The 27161-nt window shown below is 42.5% G+C and overlaps 1 protein-coding gene across 6 annotated transcripts in view; it reads left to right on the top strand.

Moving 5' to 3' along the window:
* Nucleotides 1-27161, top strand: part of zeb2b (zinc finger E-box binding homeobox 2b) — a 100919-nt gene that overhangs the window by 61362 nt on the left and 12396 nt on the right. For 4 of the 6 annotated variants that reach the window (XM_042219882.1, XM_005919937.3, XM_042219881.1 and 1 more), the window contains exons 3-6: nucleotides 12122-12376; nucleotides 18848-18916; nucleotides 22034-22222; nucleotides 23620-23834. In XM_042219882.1, the coding sequence (XP_042075816.1) occupies nucleotides 12122-12376; nucleotides 18848-18916; nucleotides 22034-22222; nucleotides 23620-23834 (728 nt within the window). The remainder of the gene's footprint in view (nucleotides 1-12121; nucleotides 12377-18847; nucleotides 18917-22033; nucleotides 22223-23619; nucleotides 23835-27161) is intronic. The other 2 variants (XM_014332901.2, XM_005919938.3) reach the window with 1 other exon arrangement.

The raw sequence follows: 27161 nt of genomic DNA, 5'->3' as shown, positions 1-27161 counted from the left end.
GTGTGTGTGTGTGTGTGTGTGTGTGTGTGTGTGTGTGTGTGTGTGTGTGTGTGTGTGTGTGAGGGGGTAACAGATGTGATTTTACACTCTCATTACCATGTGAATGAGGCCCCAGGCCCCCAGATTGGCTTCAACCACAGAAGAAGAAGCAGATTCAAACCTCCTCCTCGCTTTAACGTGGTGGCCCCTCACCTGGACCCCCCACCCTCCCGGTTCATCCTGTCTGATCTCTTTAGTCCATCTGAGCTCCCTGTTCATTCCACACACACACTCATACACACAGACACACACACAGATCGACCTTTAAACAGCTGCTGATTGGCAGAGTTTTATGGCTGCGCAAGGTCCCACTCTGCTCAAAGAAATATTTCACAGGAGCGTTTTCTCTCTCTTTCTGCCGCCGCTGCCGCTTTTGAGGACTGAGAAGTGCTCGCTTTCGCTCTCAGGTGCTGTTTTGCTGAGATAAACGCGGCCGTGGCCCCATCGCTGTGGACAAGAATGCAAAACAACCTTGGCCAGATCAAACCGGTTGTTGTGTTAGTGTCTGTGTGTGTGTGTGTGTGTGTGTGTGTGTGTTGTGCTTTTTTTCCCCTTGCTGCTATCTGGCCAGTGCGACAGTTTTGTCGTCTGAGGAGAAAGGTGAAAGGAGTAACCACGGTGATGTGTCTCTAGCAGCAGCGAGGTGGCTGGTTGTCAAAGGGTTGGAGGGGGTGGAGAGATTACTTCAGACACTTTTATGCAAGCAGAATGAACCAGACTGATGTTTTACTGCTTTTTTTTTTTGCAACATTTTTTTTCTTTTTCAAACCCCCAAAGTGTTGCCCAACTAGGTCTGCAACTGCTAACCTTTGCAACAATTGCTCAACTCGCAGACCAAACGACTTCTTCCACAAAACGAAGTCCTCCAGCTTTCCAGCTTTTGGAATTTTTAGCAATATTAAAAGATGAACTTCAAGCCTCGTGATTAATTCCTCCAAAATAGACGCCTTCATTTTTGTTTCCTTTCACCGCATCCCCATTCTCCTTCCTCACGGTGAATGAAATCAGCATCAAAAAGCTCCTGTTAGCCGGTAATTACAGCTCAGGTTCTGCTTAACTATTATTAACAAAAAAGTACAGTAATCTGGCCTGGCAGTGCAATATGTTACCGTCGCTTTCTAATTAATCTTACAGGGAGCGTAATAAATTTACAATATCAGATTGGCGCAATACTGTATATAGATTTATTAAAGCTTTTAATCAGTTCTGGCAAAATTAATTTTGCAATGATTGCTTACATTTGAATTTGCATATACTTAGTGCGAGTAATTTATTTTTATAGATTCTTTTTTATTAAACTGAGGCACGTGGGAGCCGTCAGAGATGAGGAATTGCTGGGGTTTTTTTGGCTTTCCGTGCTGCGAGGGAAAGGGTTTCCTCTTAGGTGTGAGGAAAGGTGTCACAGCACCTGTCCTGACAGGAGGCGACGGGTCACGTGGTGGCAGCCCGGGGTGTTGTGAGGAGGCTGTTTCATCCCTGTTTCCTGTTGTTTGTAATGTCTCTGCCTGCACTGAAGGTCACTGCGTATTAGAGCCATGGAGGAGTGTTTTTAACACCGCTGTTTTAGGGTTTACAGATTTTTATTAAGGCTTGAGATATGAGCCTATTTGTATATGAACATAGAGCTTCAGAAAAGCTGCAAAGCAAGTTTCCTGTTTCTTTACATTCTGACCTGTAAATAGTTGTTTCCAGAGAAAAATGGCCATTTTCTTTCAAAGTGTATTCATTTTAAGTTTATTACTGGGGGATTTCTTCCTTTCATTCTTAAAAATGTATTTCTACATACATAATGGAGACCAAATTCACCCTATTGCAGCACCAGTTTGTCATAGAAATACTCTTCAAACTTGGAAATGACTGACTTGAGTATGTAATGTGCGATTAAGATTTAGCATTTTCAAATTATTTACCAATTTCTTGGAAAAAACACTTTCACTTTAATGGGCGGAATGTTCCATTACCAGTCTAAATTGCTTGCCTGTGACCATAGCAACATTCTAGAATACTTCCTTCGGTCTGTTTTGACATTCTAGAATCTTGCCATAGCAACAATCCCACTGCAATTTAAGCAGTTGCGTATTTTACTTTTTCTCATTCTTAAGGGATTCCTGGAATCTTATTGATCATGGAAGTTAGCTAATATTTAATCTCTAACTTTGGTAAAAATGTTGTTCAAACCTGTTGAGTAATCCTGCTAAATTCGCAAATCAAAGAAAGCACCTTAAATGCCACTTTAATGCCTCGTACCGTACTGAATGCTACCCTTTGCTGCCCTTTTGGCCTGTATTATCATAAAAATGCAAATATGGCCTGTAACGGATTCAGGTGTGTTTGCTACTTGATAAAATGCCACCTTCCTCCTCGTCTCGCTGTTTTCCTCCCGTGTAAATGCTCACAATAACATGAGCCTACAAAGAAACACACACTTGGGTACACAGGAACGCAAATGTACACACATACACAAGCACACGCACACACACACTTGCAGGGCAGATAAGAGTGATTCATAAACAGATGAACCCAAAGCAGATGTGTTATCATGGTGGCACTGTGCACAAAGTACTGCAAGGCCACACCAGCTCTCCTGGGGCTCACACACACACACACACGCACTCACACATTTGATGAAGTCAGGTTTAAACAGGGAGACCTGATAACAGAAGGCTGCCTCTATCAATTTGTTACCCCCACCTCCAACTTGATCCAAGGCTCCGTCAGCAGATTCCTCCACCTGAGTGTGTGCTAACATGTTTGTCTATATTTAAAAACGCTATTTTTATAAATGCATGTTGCGGCTGTGCAAAGGTGTGTGTGTGTGTGTGTGTGTGTACATGTGTGTTTTTTGTGGGGCGTGGACTCATGGCATTGAGCCACAGTGTCCCTTTGAGACTGGGCAGGAGGAGGAGGAGTGGAGACCGAGAGAGGGAGAGAGAGAGAGAGAGAGAGAGAAAGAGGAACGATTTAGATAACAGTCTCAGCTTGTGGCATGCACACACACACACACACACACACACACACACACACACACACACACACAGCTGCTATCAGAAACACATTATTATTGGAGAGAGCTGACCACAGGAGAACCCTGGCAAGCACCCCGAGATAGGCTCTTATATTCTTCCTCCCTCCCCAGGGAAGAATTCATGAATTAAATCTTTCTATTAAAGGTAACTCTCTCCTCCTCCCACAAGAATACAAACAAGGGGGAGAGAGAGAGGGAGACGTATTGAGTCTGGACCTGCAACTGGTGATTATTTTCATTACCAAACAATCTCCTGATTATTGTTTTGGTAAGCTGATCAATAAGTTGTTTTAAAAAAGACCCAGCCACTCTACTGTCAGCCGACGGAGCTCAATTAAAGTCAGCACAGGATTCAGAGATGTTCAAATTGAAACAGCATGTTTTTACACTGTTAACATGTAGGCATAGATGGCACTTTTCTTCAAGTTCTGATTAGCAAGTTGTTAAGTTATGTAAGAAGTGTGCAGATATTTGTGTCAAAAAATATGGAAAAAATCCAGCATTATATTCAGTGCAAGTGTTTCATATTAAGAAGCACGGCATAGTTCCTGTTAATAATTTTAAAAAACGTGTAGGGAGAATTTAGTTATTTTATTTTTCATTTTTAATGAGAATCAAGTTCAAGAAATAGATTGAAATATTAATTATAACTAGCTATAATTTTTTGATTAAAGTTGAGAGGTGTCAAGAATAAAGTTGAAAAGTAGGAGAAATAAATAAAATCAGAAGTAAAGTGGAAACAAAATGTAGATAAATCAGTTGGAATTGAAGTTAATGTTTAGAATACAGTTAAATTATTAAGAGTAAATTTAAAATGTTTCCTAATAAAACCAACAATTTTGCAAAACTGACTTGTTGACAAAGTTTAACAAATAAAGATTCAAAATCTTAATATTGGGAGTAAAGTTAAAATTTTGAGAATAAATTCTGAATGCTTACAGAGAATGACGACAATGTGAGTACGGGTGTAATATCAAGAACAAAGTCAGAAAGAAAATGACACCGTTATATAGTATAATTAAGCCTAAATAAAGTTGAAATACTGAAAAAAATTACCGTAATTTTCAAGATTCTAGTTGAAATGTCAAGAATAAAATCACAAATGTAGGAAAATTAAATCAAAACTTCAGAAGAAAGATAAAAGAAGAAGAAAGTTGGAAAGTAGATTAAAATCAAAATGTTAAAAAATACAGTTAAATTTTTAAGAACAAAGTTAAAATAAGTTTGAGAATAAAGTCAAAAAGTTGAGCAGAGGGTAAAATCAACATCTTAAAAAAAGTGAAGTATAAGTTAAAATATCAAGACTGAAACTTGACTGTACAATAAAGTCAAAATGTTGGAAGATGTAGTTAAAACTTTTAAAATAAAGGAGAAATGCTGAGAACAAAGACGAAAAGTAGAAGATGTGATGAGCGTGTCGAGAAAACGTGAAAAAGTAAATAAAAGTTTTAATAACGAGACTACAAATGATGGAGAGAAGACAGGAGAAATGTAGAGTAAACAAAAAACGATGGAAAGTTCGAAGAATAAAGATGAAAAGAGGAGGACATGATCAACTCATCCACAAAATGTTTTTGAAAAGTACGTAAAATAATGATGGACTAAAAGTTCAAATGTGGGAATAACATCACATCTTCTGATTTGTTTCCTTTTTGTTTCTAACAAACAGTAACACCGAAAGTCCTCCTTCCCTAGCGTGGCCCTGGTACTTGTCCATACTCTGGTTTGAATCCACGTGCGATCATTGTGTTTCGGCTCAGCTGTAGACACGCGTGTAAACATGTCCGTCTCTTTATTATGCTCGCAGCGGCTCCACACATCTGTTTTATTAGCTGTGTTTCCTTCTTCATATTAACCCGCAGGTGCTCTTGTCGCTGTCTGCACTGATGCTTCTTCTTCTTCTTTTTCTTCATCTTCTTTACAATTCACATTAATACCCGCACGCACAGAAAAAGCCCCGCAAATTTCAAATAGTTTAAAGCACTTGCTGCATTCATTCAGCTCCGAGCATTAAAAAGGGCCTTTATAGTGGAGGGGAAATTAGCGATGGTCTCCCTTTATGTGTGTAAGAAGCCCTGCTTTGCCTGTGACGACTCCAAAACTGGAAGCAGTTCACCCAGCAAACGTTTTCTTTTTTCCCCCTTCTGTGTGTGTGTGTGTGTGTGTGTGTTTGGTTAGTTACAGTAATTACGGCCCAATAACTGACAGCCAAAACCAGGCAGGAGAAAGTAGAAGGGGGCTGTTTTTCCTCAGCCGTGCGCAGCCTCGCTGCTGAACATCTGCTGAGAGATTTGCATATTAATTAACCCATATTAACTCTAATTATTCTGGGAAATTATCAAATAAATTAAATTTTCTAATTTTAACCGTTTTTTCCCCCTTCTTCCCGTTGCTTGACGAGTGTCAGGGTAACGTGAGGAGACGAAGGGGAAGCTCACCTGTGCCGAGAAAACATTTTATATATGTATGGATATATATATATATTCCATCACCACCTCCCCCTTCTCCTCATCCTTCCCCTTTGCCTCCCAACCTTTCCCTCCTCTGTTCTTCTTCTCTGAATCCTCCCTCCCACTCTCCTGGCCTGGGAGTCCTGAGGGCAGCCAGGGGAAGCTTTTGTGTGTCTTTTTTATTCTTCTTCTTTGGCTTGTGTGACGAAGAGGAGGCAGGCGGTGGGGGGAAGGACGGGAGGTTTACTTCTTCGAACATTTGTTGGAGGCAGGAACATGTGTGAACTGGGGGAGGAGGAGGAGGAGGAAGGGGCGGGGTGGGCACAGATGGTGAATCCATGCAGGACCCGGCAAAGGTGGGACCTCTGAGCTGTTGAGCAAACCTTGAAGCTTTCTGTGCCTCCCTCGCCCTCCCCAGCCTGTTGCTCGGGCCTCCTCTGCAAATAAATGGCGCTTTAATTGAATTAGAGTCAGGGCTGCGTGAGGGGCTCCTCGTGGACACAACCCAGCGGCGATTCGACGCAGTCCAATGGGTCGGAAGATGCCACAAATATCGATGCTGCGAGTTTTTTCTTTGATAGTCTCTAACAGAGGAAGAAAATCTGCCATTTGGTGGCCTCTTTACCCCCTTATGTGTCTCCGTGTAAAAATCCTTCTGTAATCTCAGCTTCATTATGCACAATCGAGTTATGGGCGTCGTTTATTTTCGGGGCAACCTACGCTATCGTGCTACAGTGCTGTCGTATTAAAGTTAAATGACTGCAAACACGAAAGAAAAAAGGGCTACGATTGCCTCATTTGAACCCCGCAATCGGTCCTTTTTGCAATGCTTTAGTGTCATCTGGTCAACAAGACTTATCAGACACATTAGTCGGAGCAAATTTCCTGAAAAACGCTCATGCTGGGAGGCTTTTCTTGGCATGAAAACAGTGCAGTATTTCTTACGTTTCACTCTCTTGCAAGCAGAATGATTTAAATTCCGTCAAAACTCTCATCACGTCGCAGTTTTTGGAGTTTATTTTGTTTGCCTCACTCTGGATGTCCACAGTTAGACTTTCTTTAACTTACTAAGCTTCGACAGTGACTTCTTTTACTGCTATTTGCTCATAAATCTGACTCAAAATTAGCTCTTAAACACCTAAAGGTGTCGTCCCCAGCAACTTATATCCGTCACTTACTTCACTTTGCAGCAGCACACCTCCCCCTCTCTATAGACGCACACATGCAGTGCCCAGACAGACGCACACACACAAACACTCCCAGGTTGCGTTTACACTTCACTGAGTTTTCACCATTCATCGTCTCTCCCTCCCCTCTCTCCGGCCCTCACCCCTCACTCTCCCCCTCTGTCTCCTTTCAGAGCTTTTGTTTGCCCTCTGCCACCGTCCTTTCACCGACTTGGCCCTGATTTGCCCCTTGTGCTCGATCACACCATTATACTGAGACAAGATAGCACAAAATATCCAAACATGTCTGCTATCCTTTTGTCTGGCCTGATTTGGGTTGGGGTGGCTCTGGTTTAGCGACTGAAGGAGGGTGTATTCTTGTTTTGAACACAAAGGTGAAATAATCTATAAAATAGTTCCTCTTTAAGGAGCGCTGTTAGCCCAGTTTGAGTTTTATTTCAGAAAAAATGCCATAAAGTCTGTCTAAGGATATGTATAAAATAAGATTTAACCGTCTTCGCTGTAGGTGTGAGCTTTCCATCAGACAGGAGTAAGACTTACCCGAGGAAGTGCTTAAACTGTTGCAGACAGGAACAATGGCAGACAAAAGGTCATCGCGAGAATCCACTACTGCTGGCGGTAGCCACAAGGCAGCGACCTCGCTTCCACCTTAATGCCCTCCCACACACACACAAACACGGACACACTCTGACTAACAGAGCGCCCCTGCTTCCCCATCTCCCTCCCAGCCATCCAGGTGATCCGCTTGGCTCACATTCATGAGACAGGGAGCGAGCGCGAGCAGTTATCGTCCAATAGGGAGAATGTCCTGGCTCATTATCGGCGTAGGAGGCCGAGCGTGTCACCTGGAGCTAAGCCTCGACACTTGACTAAAAAGTCAGCCGGGGTTAGCGTGAGAGCGCGAACGTGGGTGTTAGTCATTCTCCCCGCAGCCATCACCTCCACCATTGGCCTGCCGAACAGTAAGAGCTCTTTTTCCTCTCTGGCTCGGAGACTCCAGCAGGAAGGGCTTTTAGCGTAGCCTCCTCTGGGCACCTGATGACTACTTTGGGATTGTTAAATAAATGTGATTATACCTGTTAGCATTGTGAAGTGGTTTTTCTTGGCAGAACGCAAGTGGAACACCTCTGAACTCGGGCTTCAGAGCATAGGAGGGTGGATTTTATGGCATAGAGTAACCTAGTGTACTTGGGCATTGAAGACAAATGTTCTTGATTTGTTGTAACCCAGCTTCATTTAACTTGATGCTACAATCAGATATCTGATATTTAAGGAAGCAGAAACAAGTTTTGATGCTTAAAATGAGGCACAGATATGGGTTTGCATGATTTTAAGAGTTAGATTTAACAACTAATGACCCAAAATACAGCTCTGAACCTATTTGCAACCTTGTAGACAATCATATCTCATTTTTTGCTTTTATTAAATTAGAAAATAATTTAATGATTTAAAAGAAAATAATCATTCCATCTGACATACAATAAAAGTTGTTCACCTTTTACCAAAAAAGTCAATTTCCAGCCCAAAGTCTAAGTCATCAAAGAGTTAATGTGTCGCTACAACCTGATTTCTATTATTTAAGGAGCCCAAACCACTTTTCTATGGTTAAAAATAGGCCAAATGTAGGATTTGGGTGATTTTAGGGGTTAGTTTTAAGTACTTAGACACTAATGTATTTTTTGTGATGAAGTCACAATTAAATGATGAGCCCAATCCCTAATGATGAGTTTAGGAGACAAGGAAAAAAAGTATTTTTGATGCATATCAGTTAGAATGATCCTTTTTGTTTTGGTATCCTGATTGCCAGAAAAATAGCAACAAAAAAAAGATATTCTAATTGCCTAGATTTAGGGTTGTGGTCATAACCAGTGATTACTTAGACCTCACAGAGTTTAATCAGGTTTCGTCAGATGTTTTAAAAGCAAACTTTGGTATCAAAGGCCCAACGGATCTGAACGTAAGCTCCTTTTTTGACTTTTTATTCTGTGTCAAGCACGCTCGGCTTGTACAGACTTATCATATATGCAAAAGTTTTCCGACAAACAGATGCGTGCGGTCAACATCAAAGACGCAAGTTGGTAGCTGCCTATTCCTCCAAGTGACTTTGGGCATCTTTGAACGCAGCATGTGGCCTGACAACTGTTATCTTTGGTGGGGTTTTTTCTTTCTTTTTTGTGTGCAGGAGTCGATTGTGATTCCAACATTAAAAGCGTGTTTTGATCACTGGAGCTACTCATTCCCTGTCAAACCTGAAGCTTTGTAAATACAATCATGTTAGAGTTGGACTAAATTAATTCCACTGGCTTCTCTGTGTCTGCAGAGTGCAACTGTCACAGCTGAAGAATTGCCTGCGCCATTGTTTTTTTTTTCTTCCTCCCTGACTTTATCAAAGAAATGATGAGATTTTAATAAGACTTTGTCCCTTTGCACTCTTGATTTTTTTCTCAGGCTGTCATTGCTGATGCTTCCAGCCGTACTAATCAATATTAGTCCTCACTCTGTACTTTTTTTGTGAGTGACAGAATAATGCTGGGACTGTGAAAGGGTTATGTCAGATAGCTTAAAACCTGATATTAAACAAGAATTGCGCTGCTACACATGTCACTTTAATTATCAACAAAAACGCAAGTCGAAGAACCCCCCCCCCCCAATTTACCTTAAGAGGAGTAGAAGAAAGCAAACAGGTAGCGGCAACAGTTTGCGAAACGTCGTTCATAATTGCTTTTGTCAAGGATGACACTTAAGGTAAGAAAAGGAGAGAAGAGGAGAGGCACTGGAGAAGTAAACACTATCTTTTCTTTGTCTTTCGCTCTCCTCGGCAACACAAAAGACTGATTAAGAGTGAGGTTCGGGGAGGGGGATGAAATAACTGCCTGCGAAATATTAGTAGGTTAGAATTACTTTGTTGCTTGACACAATACCAATAGATGCTTCATGCTCAGAGAGGGAGAGGCTCTTGTCAGCAGTGGCACCTAAACAATGGCAGCTTTCTTGACGTTAATACTGCGCGTTTGACTTGACGAGCACCCCACTGTCATTTTGCCTTCTTGGAGGTATACGTTGAATGCGGAGGAGACAGCTGACGTTCGGGGAAGATTGCATCCACGGAGACAGTTCAACGCCCCCGTGTTTAAATTTGTTCAGAAACTTGAGGACAAGACGTCACGAGAGATAAGAAAAAGCAGCAGGAGACATAAACTGGTGTCAAAAATAAAAAGAAAGCTCCTCTCTCTTTTTTTTTCTTTTTCTTTTGCTTTACTTTGAGGTCCGGTGTTCTCAGTCCTGCCCTGAAAAGTTTGCTCCGCTCCCTCATTCCTTATGTGGGAAGTCAGAACGGTGTGCATTGCTGTGGTGGATGTGTTGCTAAACAAAAAGAAGCTCCCTAGCTCCTTTTATTAGGGAAGAATAGGCCCTTTAAAACCTGTCCAGCCTTAGATAATTTCATTCAGCCGGCCCCTGCCCGGCCGTCATTGAATCTGCATCCAGAGATCAGGTTCACAGCAACGGGTTGATAGCTTCCCAAGCCTCTTGGCCTTTTGTTCTACCAATCCTGTGCTGCTGCCCCCTCCTCGGCAAGCTGGGGAGGAGGGGGATACAGAGCTGATGGGACATTGCTGAGGAAAGTTCAAAACTTCAGGGGTGAAGGGGCGCAGAGAGGTGAATTCCAACAATTTTTAAGTTAAGAGATTTCTAAGTCTGGCAAACTTTCATCTCATTCAGACGTCTAGACGTTTGACAGGTAGAGACGGCTCTCTTTCAATCCAACCTTTCAAATAAAAGCACAATATCAATTGTACCAAGGTGGATGTGGACCACCCAGGAACTCCTAACGTCTCTCTCCACTCGTGGGTCTCCTGCCTCGGTTGCCTTTTTTGTCGTCCCCAAGGAGCATTACTGAGTCTGAACTTGCCTAAACCCTTGTGATCACACCTCTTGAAAAGGTTTTGTTTCCTCCGTCGATTGGTATTCGAGGCAGGTCACCGCACTCCCACCCTCCTCCTCGTCCTCCTCCTCATCTCCTCCCCCACTTTCTGCCTGCCTGCCACCCCTGCCCACCACCCCCAACTGCCTCCCCTCCCACGTTTGAAAGCCCTGTTTTCATTTTAATTTGCACCTGTTGTGCAGTTGTTCGCTGAAGGCAAGTGCAGACCAGTCAATCGCACAGAGACGTGTCAGAAGGAGATGTGGGGAGGCTTATCTTTTGATATGTATAACGTTTTCAGAAATGCCGTGCATGAACTTCATCTGGTTGGCACTCCTGATTCTCAGAGAGTTCAAGAGGCAGGGACACTTGTAGCTATAACTTTGGCATAAAAACCGCCTTAATTAAGCTTGTTGATTCCTCGCAGGGTCACAATGTGAGGAGTTCTGCATATTTTCCACAAACAAGATATAAATCTATTGATTTTCACCGAAGCTCTGCTGACTTGTGGGCTCGCTAAGGCTTTTTTTATGACTCGGAAACATAAATTCAACGAAAGCCTCCACCTCTTCACTTCGGTGGCTCAGACTCTGGGCCCTCCCATGATTGGCTCTCACCACAGAACATTTTTGCACAAGCTGCCAATGAGGTGTGTCCCCATGTGATGCCATCCATCTGCACTGCTCCAATAAGTCCTCTGACGTCCCTTTTCTGCAGTGATTTACGCCGTGGCGCGTACTCGCTGAGAACCAGCCGATGGTGGTGACTAATTTGCACGAGAGCCACCTTTGATTGAGTTCACAGCCCTTATTTACAGGCCGTCTATTTTAAGAAATGCAGGCATATGTCTGGGACCTGGGTGTTGTGGAACTGGGCGAGCCCTGCTGTTGGAGTTTTGAATGTGTGTGTGTGTATGTGCCTAAAGGCGCTGCCATGCTTTTATATTTTAATATGTTAGGAAACATTTATATTAATGTTCATGGTTCACTGGCAATGCAAATGTGAAGACATCCGAGGGCTACATGCAGTGAATAATCTAAATCACTATAGGTTAAGCCTTTTGTATGCATAGCAACAACAGTTGTAATATTGTACGTGCTATGTGGAGCATCTCAAATGTGAGCGGTATGCTCCGGAGCAGAGCCATCCTGAAAGGTGCAGCTCGTTGGCATCCAAGGCATGTGAGCACGGCTGAAAATTAGTGGCTATTTTGGCTCGTATCTCCTCGACAGCTGTCTGCCCACCGCTGTGGTTTAGTCACAAATTCCAGCCGTGGATGCTGTAATTGGGGTGTAACCCACCAAAAGAAAAAGGGGCCTACGCCTTGCATTGAGCAGTAATGTGGGGTTATCCTTTTAATCTGCGGATAGACCTCAGTTTTCCAAAACTGGTCTAAATCCCTCATCAGATTCATCTATCCACAAGAAGTTGTAGAGAACTGCATTATTTCTCCGCCGTGCTTTCCTGTACTGACCAAATTTGTTCTTCCTTTGTGTCACAGCTCTCAACTACGAGAATGTGGTGGAGACCGGATCAGAGACGGAGGAGGAAGACAAGCTGCCAGTGTCTGAGGAAGACCCTCTGATCAACGGAACCAGCAGCCCGGCCAGCCTCACCAACCCTGAGGTCTCGCCACGTATCGAGGGACACGGCCTGCTGAACAAGGACGATGATGACGACGAGATGAGGGACAGTGGCGTGGAGCACATTTGGCCCGACAATGACATGCTGAGTGCTTCTGTGGATGGTACTGGTGAGTGTAGAACAAGTAAATTCAGTCATGTCAACTGTAGGAGTTTGGTAATAGTTGGGTTGCAAAGCAGCTTGCACAGGCAACCTTAATGGGACACTTTAAAATGAGCCTTGGCAGTTGTCAGATGTGTAGAATGGCATCAGCTTGATGTCGTGATCGCGGATAAGCTCTGTGACTTCCCAAAGTAACTCTGTGCTGGATTTTTCTTGAGCTTGTAAAGCTGGCAAAAAGGCAAATTGATGATTTCCTAATTAAATTCTGCTTGGCTTTCAGTCTAGGTTTTGTTGACTAGAACAGTTGTGGATCTGCCCACTGAGGTTCCTAAACAGGCAGCAATCTGTTGCCTGAAATGACAAAGAAAACATATGGGGGTGTTTATTCCAAACTCGGATATCCACTATTTGAGAAACGTGACCTGCACTATTAGAAATATCAGAAGATGATAGAAGAATATATTTTAAATCATGCAAACATCCATGTTCTTTTAACCCTTTGCGGTTTAAGTTCTTATAGGCGGTAACACTAACACCTACCCTACCCTCAGCCTATGTTTTGGGCTTTTTTGTAGAAGAAATGTTAAGTTTGGTTGATTTTGGTCAATTAGGATGGTTATTTTCTTTGTACCCTGATTGCCAAGACTTAATAAAGCAAAAATTAGATTTGAGATTTTTTTAGGTTTCAAGTTAGGGTTGGGGTTGGGAAGATTTAGAACCATAAGAACTCTTGGCTTTTCTTACCAGATGTGTGGGGTTCAGGTGAGCTGTCAGTCAGAAAAACTACCACTAAGCTCACTCATGGATACTCTATAGTGAATGTGTGCTCATCCTGCCACTTGTGGTATCATCTTATGCTGTAAACCCCACCCATCTGGTGCCCGAGCAGACTTAAACAAACGCCACGGAGCGTTTTGCAAACAATGCTTGAGCCAGGTCTGACGGTGAAGCCCCGATGACGCTCCCTCAGCAGACAGACATGATAAACAGTTTCTCTGTGAGCGGCAGAGACCATTTGGTTCACGCTTAGAGAAAAGCCAAACAACAAAAAAATATTTACAGTAATGTATAAGGAGGAGGTGGGGTGGGGAAGAAGCCTGTGAGCTGCAGGAAATGAAATCTTAGCGTGTTTTTATGGTGTTTCAGCAACGTCCAGCAGTGACTGATGCTGCTTAATTCGTCTCGCCCCTAACAAGCTGCCTAATCCCAGGCAGGTGATACCTACCCCAACTTGACTGACTTATTGTCTTTTGTTTGAGCAACTCCTTCTGCAGGGGCCCCAGTCACAGATGCTTGAAAGATAAATACTTTTAATTAGGGGGCAGGGTATAATCATTAAAGGAAGCCAGACTGCTGCAAAAAGTCATTAACAATCTTAAATGAAATTTTTATTTTTATGATAGCCATTTACATGTATAATAAGAGTCAATGATTCTTGGAAGCATGTGACAGGAACAGAGTATGGCGAGAAGTCATGTAAGACAGCCCATTTAAATGAGCTGGGCTTTGCTATTCATTTCTGCTAATGAACTAGCTGTGCACAGTGCCGAAAAACGGGGGAACATTCAGCAGTCTTAAATTTTAATATGGGGGAAAATTGCACATTTATTAGGGATAAGGGGGGGAAAAACTTAGCGGGTATCAACTTTCACTTCTAAATAACCGTTCATATTGCCTCCTTAAGGGGTGGAAGAAAGAAAAGACAGTTTGGTAAATAAATCAAGATAAAGGATAAACAAGCTGTCATTGCACACGGTAATTGTTTATTTGATAAAGACCTGCGGTGCCATAATGTCTGTAATTCAACTATGTTGCAATTCCCAGATAATATGCTTCTTGTGTGATAAAGCGTCTGACATATTTCGGAGAGCAAGTCAAGTTCATTAGAGCGTTTGGGAGTCTCTTTCCCAATCTTGCGGGTGCTGTGTTTCCCAGCCTGCCTTTTTCTTTCTTTTTTTTTTTTAACATCCGCGGTGCCTAAGTGTCTACAGTGATACCTCAGCACATAACTCAGGCCTGAGATAAGTTAGCACCCTCCCTCCTTCGTACTCGGACTGATTTGGTCGTCACTCCCCTATCGAGAGTTTTTGCACAGGTCTTGGAAGCGTGATTGAATGAAGGTCCTGGGAAGGGTTGGGAATATTCGAGCCAAATAGAAACTGTACGGGGCAAAAACAGCCGAGGTGACTCTCCCAGACACAACTACAGCATGTAAGAAAGAAAAAGTTTATCGCTGAGCCTCGTCTGATTCCACCGCACAATCAGAGTCTTGTGTCTGGCATTGTCCTTGACATTCCTTAATCCCACAGTGAGGCTGGACACGATGTGCTGGAAAGCATGACATCATTATCACTGACAGGCGTTTTCAAATAAATCACCTGTCTTCCCCCCGTTGCCCTTTTTAAACCCCTTCTCCCAGCCGTCGGTGGGGGGGCAGGGGGATTTCTGACAGCAGCGCTGTTTGCTTCATGTTTGTGTTGTTTGCAAACAAAACAAAACGAAAAAATATATTTTTTTAGCCAAATTTGGCCTTCTGTTTTCGATCAAACAGTGGTTCTTGTTTTCTTTGCACATCTATCGAGTTGTGCAGTTATTAATTTGTCATTTAAACACCTACTGCAGTCCAGGACTTTCCCATAGCGTTTTAGATGCCTATCCATCCTGCCAAGAATAAAATTCAGAGGAAAACACTGTGTTCTTTGGCTGCTAAATGCTCAATTTCGAAGCAAGCGATGGAACAGAGTATCTGCCATTGACAAGTCTAAAAATATCCCATTTTGCATTAGCCTTCTAAAACCTTTAATCCTGCCACTTTTGTTTTGTTTCCGAGATTCAGAACTATTAGGCGCTTGACTCAAACATGACAGATTCAGGATAAATGAGGCTAAATGCACAAAGGCAGAACTTTAAAGCGCCTGTGACTGCGGTGACCGGCCATAAAAACAGGAATGTTTTCAAAATAAACAGCATCTGAGCTGCTATGAAAATAGGTGGAATTACAGTCGGGCCAAAGGTAGTCTGGACTCCTCCTGAGTCCAGAGTCGGCTCTCAAACCTCAACATCACTCTTCAAGGAGGTGTGTACCTTACCGCCTCAGGTCTTCAGTGATTTACTGCTAACAAAACACACTTTTCCACCATTTAGTGGACACTTTCATCCAAGACGCTTTCCATGACCAAGAATAGGCACATATTTGTGGTATAAGTGGATCCAGCAGAAATCAGATGCCTCTCTTCTTTTGCTTTTCTGACATTACTTGCAGTTTTTGTTTTCATAATGTAACATTTTTAAGCTCCCTTTCAAGGATAAACTCACTTTTCTAAGAATTCTTCTCTAAACAGAAGCTAATAACACTAATGTTGGACATTTTTATTAGTTTAAGGCAGCAATTCCCAGCCAATGACACTAATCATAATTCCCATCCATTGCCAAGGGCGTGTTTCTATATTCTGTGCCCAGCTCGGCTAATATGAAAAACGAGAAAATACAGTTTATTTTACAAACTAAATATAATTGAACTGGCTAGCTTATTAGCTTTGCTAATAATATAGCTAACAGTTAGCTTAAATTGTGGACAACAGTTGAAATAGGTAGCTAAAATTAAGAATTTACAGTGATTTTTTTTAGTAAAAGTATAAATAACAATTGAAATAAAGACTTAAAATTATGAATAGAGAAATGAAGATTTTAAAGCTGCCAGGGTATTAGAAATATAGATAACTGTTTGAAATAGCTAAGAGACTTAAATATATTTTCATGGTTTGAGTCCAGTTTGGCCCATAGTTTCTTTGGATATACACTTAAAACAGTGAACTAAAATTGCAAATTTTGGTTGGAAATAAAGTTGGAAATTCTTTATTTAACAGTATGGCTAGCAGTCACTTTGAATTGCAAGCTAAAAATGTGGATTAACAAATGAAATAGCTAGACAACAACATGGAGTAACAGTTATTACTGATCCCTGTCATGTCGGGGGGAAAAGCACAACTTAACATAATGATTAAATTGTTATAAATACATTGCTAAATAGAATAAAAAGGCATTACATTGCGTGTAATGCCTTTTTATTCTATTTAGTACCAGTTTTAAAACAAGGAAACTAATTTGAGTCTCTCTGAGAGAGGGTTGTGCGATATGTAAACAGAAAAAGTTAAAAAGAGCAATGAGCCACTGTCACTCACTGCAATGGCACTTTGTCCCATTTGAATGTAGCTCAGCACTGGCATGGATCTATGTATTTAAGTGTCCCAGAGGCCATAGCAGAGAGGTGTATGTGGTGTTAGTCTACCTCCTACTGGAAGCAGCCGTCCCTCCCTTTAGACCACAGATAACAAAAGTTCTCCAAGGTAAATAGGGGAGAGTGAAGGGCCAGTAAATCCCACTGGTCATCCCCTTGCGTCAGACTAAAAGTATGCAGTCAAATTTGATTACCCAACGCAAACACGGTGCCTACGAGGACACAGAAATGTGAGGGAGTTTTAAGCACAAAAGGGTGGACGGGGTGGGGGGGAGGCTTTTCTACATTCTGATATCTGATACTTGTGGGTATATTTTAATCTGTGGTGGAAGTATTTTTTTTTATCTGTTTTGTTTTGTCGTAGCTTTAATTTATGTTCTTTAAAACCCATTTATTTTCCCATAGTGCGACTGTGGTTTTGATGCTGTTTGGCAGACGTGCAATCAAATGTACAGCATGGGGAAAGTTAAACTAGGACATACCCCTGCAGAAGAGTCTGTCATTATTCTCTGAAGCCATTGACAGGGGTATTTATCATTTCACCGCAGAAGCCAAATCTCTAATTTCAAGCAAACCCGAATTGCGAGCCTTAGAAAGCATTCCACAAGGATCAAGCCCATTGTTTCCAACTCCAAATAAAAACTCTTTTTGCTTCTGGCTTTTGTGCAAAGCAATGTAAGCAGGATAACATTATTATCAACAACACACCCACCACCTTTCCTGTATTATCTCAGCCAGGTTGCTCTTATGTAGGCGCTCATCCTGGTTTAATAGCCAAGGGATAGTCCGATACATCGGATCCTGCTGTCATCTGGGAAAAAAAATAAAAAATGCTCACAATGCAACGCTTGTAACCTCCTTGCAGGAGCAGCAGAGCAAGAACAGATGCGTGAAAAGAAGACAATGCAGGTTTTTTGTTCTTGTTTTTTATTTTAAGACAAAGGCCTCATGTTCTCGGAAGCACCTTGATTTAATTTTTACTGACGAGGCAGGAAGGAGGGACCAGGGACTTCTTAAGCTGATTGTCAAGTCTGTGTCCTCCTGTCGACCGTGAGGTGGAGGTGGAAAAGAGGGTTTGTTTATGAGCTTGTCAATCCACCCTTTATTTACTGTCGCCTCACCTGTGCCAGGGCAATATCTCCCCGTCTGCACAGACCGGGAGCCATTATCCTGATTGGCAGTAAGAACTTGTCCTGCTTAAACCAACATTTCTCCGAGGAAGGGTTTCTTTGAGATGAAGGAATAATCTGAATAGCTGAGGTCAGGCTTGAGTAGGTGGAGCCAAAAAAAGAAAGCCACAGATTCTTAGAGCCTAAAATCTAGCCAGAGACTGAGGAATATTGCTTGATAACTTTCAAATAAAAGGCTTTTATGAAAGGCTTTCAATCCAGATAGGTTGCTGCAGAATAAGGAATATTCAAAGGCCTGTAAGGCCTGGAAAAGTGGTAAATAGGGCAGATCAAATGTGTGTCTTTTTTTTTGGTTAAAAATGCACTTTCCCCTTCAGTATCGTGTGTGCGAGGCTTTGAAATAATAGTTTCCGCCTGTTTTACATGTTTTTCTGTATTGTCGGGCTTCATACCTCACCAGAAAACATTAATTTATTTATTTTCTGACTCCACCCACCTGAGGTTTACCCCAACCAATGAGGTTATTTCTGCCCGGGAGAAATGTTTGTGCAACTAAAACTCTTAATTTGTGGTTAAGGGTTGTATTCCTTTTAGTTTCGGAGCAAGGCACTACTAAGTCTCTGCCAGGGCTTGTGGTGAATCACAAAAATGTGCGCGCTCACAATACTCCAAGCTGCTTTGGATAAAAGCATCCACCAAAATGACATATGATAAAAAACAAGCGTGATCCTGCATGCAGCGGATTGCAGCGGCGTCACAGCCGGGGAGTAATAAGCTCAGCCTGCGTGTTGGCTGGAGCTCTATGATTGCTCAGGTGGATGTGTTCCGTGTTGTATTTAATCGCTCTGTTTGGCGATTGAAGCTTTCTTCGCCTCCCCCGCCGCTTGTTGTCACGTTAAAGGTAAATAAGTCTCTGTCTGGCTCAGATGATAGCATTCATTAAGCATGCTGAATAAAGCCGTGGTGCACTGTGATGCACAGCGGTGCCTTTATTGGTTTCGCCATACCTTCTTCTTAAAGGCCTCATTGTCAGCGTTTGTCAGCGTGCATGGTACATCGAGGTACTCACCCTCCCTTCTCTGCTTTTTCTTCTTCTTCTGTTTTTGTGCAGATGAAATAAAAGATGATTTTGACACCCTGGGGCCTGATACCACTTTGCAGACAGTTGGAAACGGTACAGGTGAGTTCAGATATTTGCTGTATGTGTGTCAAACCTTTCATATTAAGCCATTCTTGTCTGGTGCCTTACGTGCATGTTTCTTTGTCAGTCTGCAAGTCTTTAAGGTCTGACAGCCCTATCGTTGATTATTAGTACTCTAACCTATTGGAACAAATAAACATAATAATGGAAGTCCTTTGTTTTTAACTCCGAAATATAGGGTAAGGGTTCTCTACCTCTACGTCAAGGATTGGATATTTTAGTTTTCTTTCTCTTACTGTTTTTTACCGTCTTTACATCTAGCAGGTCATGTTAAGAGGTTAAAAACTTACTTCCAGCAGCTCAGCTGCAACTTGTAGGACCTCGTAGATGTTTAGAGCTTCTCAAACTGAAAGTGAACTGTTCAACATGACCATTTCACGCCCAACACTGGGTTCAAATTCAGCTAAAGTTGTACGTTTTAAAGACCCCAAACTACCGACTACTGATCTAGGGTTAGGCTAAGCATATGTTTGTAGTTTCTAGTTTATGAAAAATTGACTATTTACTAAGTGATTGAAACTAAACAAATCCCTCCTTCTTAGATGTGTTGCTGGTGACCTGGTGGATGTTAAGAGGTTAGAAGGTCTTTGATGTGCCATCAGGCTGAATGTGGCTTTTTCAGTGGGGTTGGATTTCAGCTAATATCCAGCCCTTTGATGGCACTTCTGCCTGTTTTGGATACTCAGTTGGATAATCTCAAAAAAGAAGAACTGTAATGCCAAAATGTATGTAAGACATTTGATTAATTTGAAGGGTCACTAGTTTGTAATTCTAACCTTAACGGTTTATTGATAACCTGCTGAAGACTGATGGGGTCAAAATGACTTATTCCAAGTCAAAACTGGGTTTAAAACTAGACTAAATTTGGCTGTAACATAAAAGGTTGTGATAGTTATAACCACTAAACCACAGAACCTGAATCTCTTAAGATCTACCAGGTCACTGCCAACTGATCTAGAGCTAGAGTTATGGGTTTCCAATTTGTGAAAATTTGCCTAATTAACATGTGGATAAAAGAAAAATCAAACCTAAATGGGTTGCTGGTGGCCTGGTGAATGTTAATAAGTTAATACAGGCCTTTTTAGCTTTTTGCAGTCCCTGGAGGAGTTCCTGAACAGAACAAAGCAAACATATCCACAAACTGCGCGCTGTAATTAAAAGGAAATCTTCCTCTGCTGACTCAGTGATCACTGAGGCAATCCCGTGTATGTTTATAGGCAGCTGAAGTGATTTTGATTTTAATAACCATTGATTACACATGCTACTTTCAGCTTTCCCAGTTAGCTAAGTGTTTCTTCTGGTGGAGTCGAACACGATCTGCCATTTTTCATTAAGCCACCAAAGCTGATTTGTCGCCACATACCCTCCCTTCCATGATATCATCCTGGCCACCCTGACAATTGGCCTCGGACGCCGTTATGGTAAACCGAACTCGCCCCGCAGAACGCCATGCAGCCCTGAATCAAAATCCTCCCTTCAGCTTTAATTACCGTTACTTTCTGCTGGTGTTTTCCTCTTCGCTTTCTTTTCTCCTCTCCCCTTCTTCATGTTCTGGAAATTCAAGCCCAGCAAATGTTTTCCATTTAAAGGACTTTTGGAAACAATACTGTGGCACCGCTGTGGAAGCTCCCCGCCACTAGATCACATGTGATTTCATTTAAAGACATAAGCAGTTTGATCACGTCCCCCGATGCCAAAGCACACTTTGATCCAGGTGATTTCCTCGTCCGTTGGAAAGAAAGCTGGTCGTTTTCTCCTTAAAGAAACACTTTGCATGTATGTTTTTTCATCCAGAATATGTCCTCATTTTATTATTCCTGACGCTTGCATCAGCTGAATGTTAAAGTAAACCATGTTTCATTACCCTGAAGCTTTTCAGCTTTAAGTCCAGGAACTGCTTGCACTGAGCCGCACCCAGTCAATCATCAGTCAATCATCACAATTAGCTTAGCACTTCCTCCAAAGCCACAAAGAATCATCTAATGAGAAGACTGAGAATTATGCCATCACGGTTATCAAAAGCGATCCATTGGCACCGATGACATTTCGGTGCCATTTTTGACATCCAAATATCTACTACCTTGACCTTTCGCAAATTGGCCTGCAAAGTCATCACGGTCTAACAAATCGCTCTTTAAACCTCACCTTGGCTCGCAGTCTAAAAGCCTAATTAACAGGGGTGAAGTCTGATGAGATGTCACTTGGTTGTTTTTGTTTTGTGAGGATTTTTAAAAAATATATATTTTTGGTCACCAAACATCCTCCAGGATCTCTCCAGGTTGTAAAAAGTATGTGTGCGCGCGTACGTGTGATGTTTTGAAAGTCGGCCATCCCCTTGACTAATGAAGGCTGCTGATTTTCTTTTTGCTCCGGTTTGTTGTTTAGGAGGCAGCTATCTCCACGCTGCAGCTTAAGAGTTTCCCTGAAGAGAAGGGACTGGGAAATAATTTGAGAAAACGCATTGTGTGGCCTCAGCACTTTGGTTGGCTTAAGATTCATTCAGCTCAGCTGTGGCAAAGCATGCCCCCCGCCCCCACCCCCCACACTCTCTCTCCTCTCTCGCCCTTTCTTTCCCTTTTTTTTCTTCTCTTTTTGTGGTTTGGCCCTGGTAATCTGTTCAACACAGAATCAACAAAAGCCACAGCCTCTTGATTGACCTTATATGTGAAAGTCGATACTGAGAAACGTGGCTCTATTGCTGATTAAGCCAGGCTTGTCTGTATGTGTATGTATATGAGGCTCTTTTTTAAAAAATTATTTGAGTAAATTAGGTCAGTGAAGTTTTTTCAAGGCTCATGGTAGCACCTTTATCTCCCGACTTTTGTTCGGATTAAGTTACAGTTCTTGTTTTAGCCGACGTGGCGTGACAAGCAAGCCCAGTAATTTAGATGCATTCTCCCCAAAGCACGGCCGTAATGTTTTAGGGTGGCTATCCTCATCACATTTCCACCAAGATGTTCCCAATATCCTCCTGTAAGACATTTCTCTGGGGACGAAGGGAATCCAATTTATTCCTCTCGCCTCCCCCCCACCCTCCTGTCCTCAGTCTCCTCCTTCACAATCTCCATCTCTCTCTCTTCCTCTCTGTCACTTCAGTCAAGAGCGTCGATTGCACTTCAGAGTTGGAGGACTTCTTTGCCAAGCGGAAGCTGGATGACAGCGACAGCCACGTGGTGAGCATCGCCGAGTACCTGCAGCGGGGCGACACCGCCATCATCTACCCGGAAGCCCCCGAGGAGCTGTCCCGCCTGGGCACACCGGAAGCCACTGGACCGGAGGAGAACGGTACGGGTCCTGTCCAAGGGTTTGTAGGAAGGATCTGGGTCGAAAGATTAGGGTGAGAGGAAGGAAACAAGACAAGATGTAACCCAGAACAGCTATGACTCAGAAAATATTGGGAATTGATGCTAAGTTTGACCTAATTTTGATAACCTATCTATGGTTCCCTGTGTTAAGGAAGAGTTACAGGTAGGTTTAACCCCTCAGAGTCAGGGTTAGGGTTATTTTTAGTCACGTGTTAAAAGAAAGTAAAGTCTAAGTCATTGGGGTCATTGGCACTGACCCAACCCGAACCCTAACCTATCAGAATTTGTCATTATGTTTTTTTAATTGTTCTTCCAAATGTTCACAATCATGGGATACCAAAAAGGATCCTTCTAGATGGCAAGCATCAAATCTATTAAAGTTTTTTTCCTCTAAAATATAAGTAGGTTTAGGGTTAGACCTCACAGGGCTAAACAGGCATATTTTCAGGAAGGATAATATGATATCTTTCAAATTAAGCCTCATGCATTTGTTCTGGCATCATAGTTTTTCAGTTCAAGGTTGTCCAAGTAGACAAAACCTAACCCAAACCCTGCTCTTAACTCTAGATGTGTTGCCAGCAGCTTGGTGGATGTTTTTTGCAGAAAGACACCCACAATAACCTTTAAACTTGAAAAATGTCTTAAAACGTTCTTTAAACCGATGCATTTAAAAACCTTTCCTATTACTCCAGACCATTTTAAAGGATATCCAGCCTTAAATGTGCCTACTCTTATAGCATAACTGCTGCAGTAACTGAGGGTGCTTGCTCAGCTAATGTCCTGGCAAATGTTTAAAAAAAAAAAAGAAAAGAAAGGGGGAGAAAAAGTCTTCTCGCTGACACGACCGGGCAGCTGTTGGTCCCACAGATTCGCCGGATGCCTGGGTGTTTACCTACAGTCTTAAGCAACAGCTGGGCAGGGGCTTGAAATCAGATAGCACACCTTCGAAGCTCCCCGGAGGGAAAGAATTGGAAGAGGGGGGCTTGAATTTGAGCGGGATTGTGATTCACGCTACAGACACGATGAACGTGCCAGCGGTGGTGGTTAGGTGTGAGGGGACTAGAAAATGAGGGCTGTTTAAAGAAATTCGGACTATCTGTGGAATAGTGTGTGCATCCAGTACCGTGTACGTGTTTGTAACTATGTGGAGGAAAGTGAGAACAAGTGGGAGTGCTGTGTGTGAGTCGGGAGGAGGTCGTAGTGCAGCGGATGCCAGCCTGACACTGTGACTCTCATGTGGAGCAGATTGCAGAGATAACTCCCATACCACTCTGGGCAGCCCGCCCGTTAGTTGCCATTGATTCGCTGACCTTTTGGCCCGCTTTCCTTTCCCCTTCCTCCTCCCTCCTTCTCCTCCTCCCGCTGTCTCCTGTGCAGACCTGCCACCTGGAACGCCAGATGCCTTCGCCCAACTGTTGACCTGCCCCTACTGCGACCGGGGCTACAAGCGTTTGACATCGCTAAAGGAGCACATCAAGTACCGCCATGAGAAGAACGAGGAGAACTTCGCCTGCCCCCTGTGCAACTACACGTTTGCTTACCGCACTCAGCTTGAGCGGCATATGGCCACACACAAGCCTGCAAGGGATCAGGTGAGGGGGATATTCTTTCTTTTTTCTCCTTCTTCTTCCTCATCCCATCCCCTTCTTCCTGTTTTTCCCTCCTTCCTTTTCCTCCTCTGTCTGTCCCCTGTTTCATTTCATTTCTAATGTGCCCCGATCCCTCAGAGAAGGGAGATCATTTTTTCTGATTGGCAATCATTATTAATTTTTCATGGCATTTTGAAGATGCAGATCCTTTAATGGTAATAACTTTAATTGAGGCCCTAAATGGTTTTTTGATGGCCCTCCCTGATATGATTTTCCAGTCTCGTGTTCACGATCGAATGATTGTGTTAATTTCCAATTTGGAAATTTTTATCAGCTCCTTAACTTCACTTCACTCCTGGCCTTTAATGTTCTTCTGGTGCAGCCCGCAGTCGTAGCACTCCATCAAACTCCACCCCCCTCCACTTCTAATTTCATGCACTGCATAAACATCTGTGTATACTTTAATTTTTTTCTCCCACGATTTATATCCTGTACGTCTGAAATATAATGTGAATCCGCTGGCAGTTAGCATGAATCACCTTAAAGTTCTGTGAGGTGAAAACGCATCCAGCAGTTACGGGTGTTTAACTCGCTTGTCAGCTTTTAGTTGAAGATGTGCGCTGAGATAGATTGTGGCCAAAAAAAAATTGCACGCTTTCAGAGTTTTTGCACATTTGGGGATAATTATAAGTTCTCAGTAAGCTAAAATCGGAGCAGTAAATTTCAAAGTAGATGAAGTTGATGTTTTTGCTTCGGAGGATAATTATAATTGAAGAATTTTTGCTTTATTAAAAACTGCGACTTAACCTCTAAATGTAAAGAATCCACTTATGCAGACATGTAAACAGCGCCATGCAACAGTCATGCCAAACTGTATCGTATTATGAGTTAATGACACTTCAGCCAGCAATCCATTGATCCACCTATGAACAATCACTTGATAAAAGTAGGGACAAGAAACTCCCTTTTTCTCAGGAAGAGACCTCCAGCAGGCAGCTGTTTGGCCTTTAAAAAAAAACAAAAAAGAAAAACAGAATTTTTTTTCACTCAGACACCCTGAAATCATTGGCTAATAATTTGTAAAAATTTGTTAATTTATTATTTTTAACTACATAAATAATACAATTCTGTAATAGTTACATTCTGATTATATAACAAGCTATTAATGATTAATAAATGTTACCATTACTTTCCTAATTTTCTTAGCTCACCTATAAAACCACAGATTCAGTCAACCCTGATCTGAACAGCCTTCCCCAGCCTAATGTGAACCTAGACTACAAACAAAACCAAACAATGAGTAAGACAGGAAATGATGTTTAACCATCTATAAACACAAACTATTAAGTAGCAAATAATATTGTCATTTCGTGGTTTGTTAAAAGTAGAAAAACTGATGTAAATCTGTGTTGCAATGGTTATTGTAGACATGCCAGTAATCAGATTATGTATGGGTCTCAGTAAGAAACTTAGTTAAACATTTTACTATTAACTAATAGCAGTAATAACTTGGCGGATTGTAATAATAACTAGACTAATGTAGGGGGTCCAAAATGAATGTAATGTACTTGTCTGCCAAACTAAGTGAAAAATCAAGAATGAATTGGTCCTGGAGAGATACAAAGGTAACTACCAATTTATCGTTTATTACCAATGTTTATTATAAAATGTTAGACTTTTTTCTTTTACATACAGAGAAACTACAGCTCAAATGGGTCAGCCCCGTTTGGAGAAAAATAATCTGTCACGTCTCGGTGTCCAATTTTCTCTTGGACTTCCTCTGCTAGAAAAACCTTGTGATGCAAGTAGAGTTATAAAAAAAGAACTGAGCCATTCAGCCAATAACAGATGATATCATGTACTCTGATGCTTTGCGGTGTTCAGTCCCAGGTCGTGGGTGTTGTGTTGTGCTCTCTGAAGCGAGGATGACAGGCTCAGACTGTGGCTGATTTGATCAGATGTCAGCAGCCAGCACTTTCACCTGATCTACCAGCTGGGTGTAAACGTGAGCAGATGGGCCGGCCGACTGAGCCGCTGTCCCAATCCTCATATTACAATGCTGTTGCTGCTCCCCTCCGGAGTCCAGTCAATGGCCAAAGACTCCTATTCAAGCACCGTGGCTCCTTCTACAAAGCCGGTTATCTTGATTTGTAAATGAGCTGGATTGTTTAAGTGCTAATCCTCCAGATGAGATTGAGGTGATGTCTTACTCATTTTGATTCCTTTCCCTAGGTGGCGCTCTTGTTTTTTTTTAGCCTGTCCTCTAATTATCGACACTGACAAACTCCACTGTTTGCTTATATTAGATATACATTTGGCAATTAACAACAAGCCGAGCCGCAGTCAGATTAACATAAAGAGTAATGTTCTGATAGGTAAACATGTGCTGCTCCGTTCTGTCTGCTATGTTTACAAGCGTTAATACTCCTCCTCCTCTTAAGCAATTAGCTGAAATATGACTAATTAGAGGTTATACATATGCAAACATCCAGTCCAATCCAGTCGGGCCCCCGCCCACAAACAGCAGTGGTGGCATTCACACAGACAACAAGCCATGAAGGAGAGACGGAGCGTTTTCGCCAGTGCCATTCACAATTATGAGCACGGAGCAATTGTGTCTTATTAGCAGTGGTGGCGAGACTAAACTTTACCGGGCAGGGGTCCTCAGGGAGGGGGAAGTAAGAGGAAGGTGGTGGCGGTGGCGATGGAGGTGGGGGCGGAGGTAGCGAAGCAGCTGTTGCTGTTTGTTTATGCAACTCAGCAACATACGAGCGGTGGGGTCCCTCTCCGGCGCTTGGCGGGGCCTCGACTCTCCCTGCTTGATCTTTGAAGGTTGGGGCTGTTTGAACAATTCCTCCCAGTCCTCCCAGTGTCCTGCGCGCCACCATCTGTCTCCCCAGGAATGTGGGTAGAGTCAGCACACACCCCAGCATTTGTCAAGGCTGAACTGGGAGGAGGGAGTCGCTCTGCTTTTCCCCTTAGCAAGCTCAGAGAAAATGTGTGTCTCTCTCTTTTTTTCTTTTATCCATATTTACTAACCATTTAACATCCCTACCTCCCACTTGGAATTAATTGTTTTGTGAGTGACGAGCCAGGTTTACACACCCCGTGTTGTTGTTGCTGAGTATTATTATATTTTGATTTTTCTTTCCCTTTTTTTAAGAGAGGAAGGCTCTGTTTGAATTGCAAATGTGATGGATTGCAACTGATGTTTACCTTTTTTTTGAACAGCAAAATCAAGGCCGGGCCCATGTGCTGGCTTCTTTATCCCAAGATTATTAAAGAGACATTTGAGGGTTTTGTTTTTTTTTTTTTGGGGGGGGGGGGACC

Source organism: Haplochromis burtoni, unplaced genomic scaffold, assembly GCF_018398535.1.
Source record: "Haplochromis burtoni strain Fernald_Lab_line unplaced genomic scaffold, NCSU_Asbu1 Contig_39, whole genome shotgun sequence".
NCBI classification, from domain to species: domain Eukaryota; kingdom Metazoa; phylum Chordata; class Actinopteri; order Cichliformes; family Cichlidae; genus Haplochromis; species Haplochromis burtoni.
The sequence above is the reverse complement of the archived record's forward strand: the minus strand, read 5'-3'. Positions and strand labels throughout refer to the sequence as shown.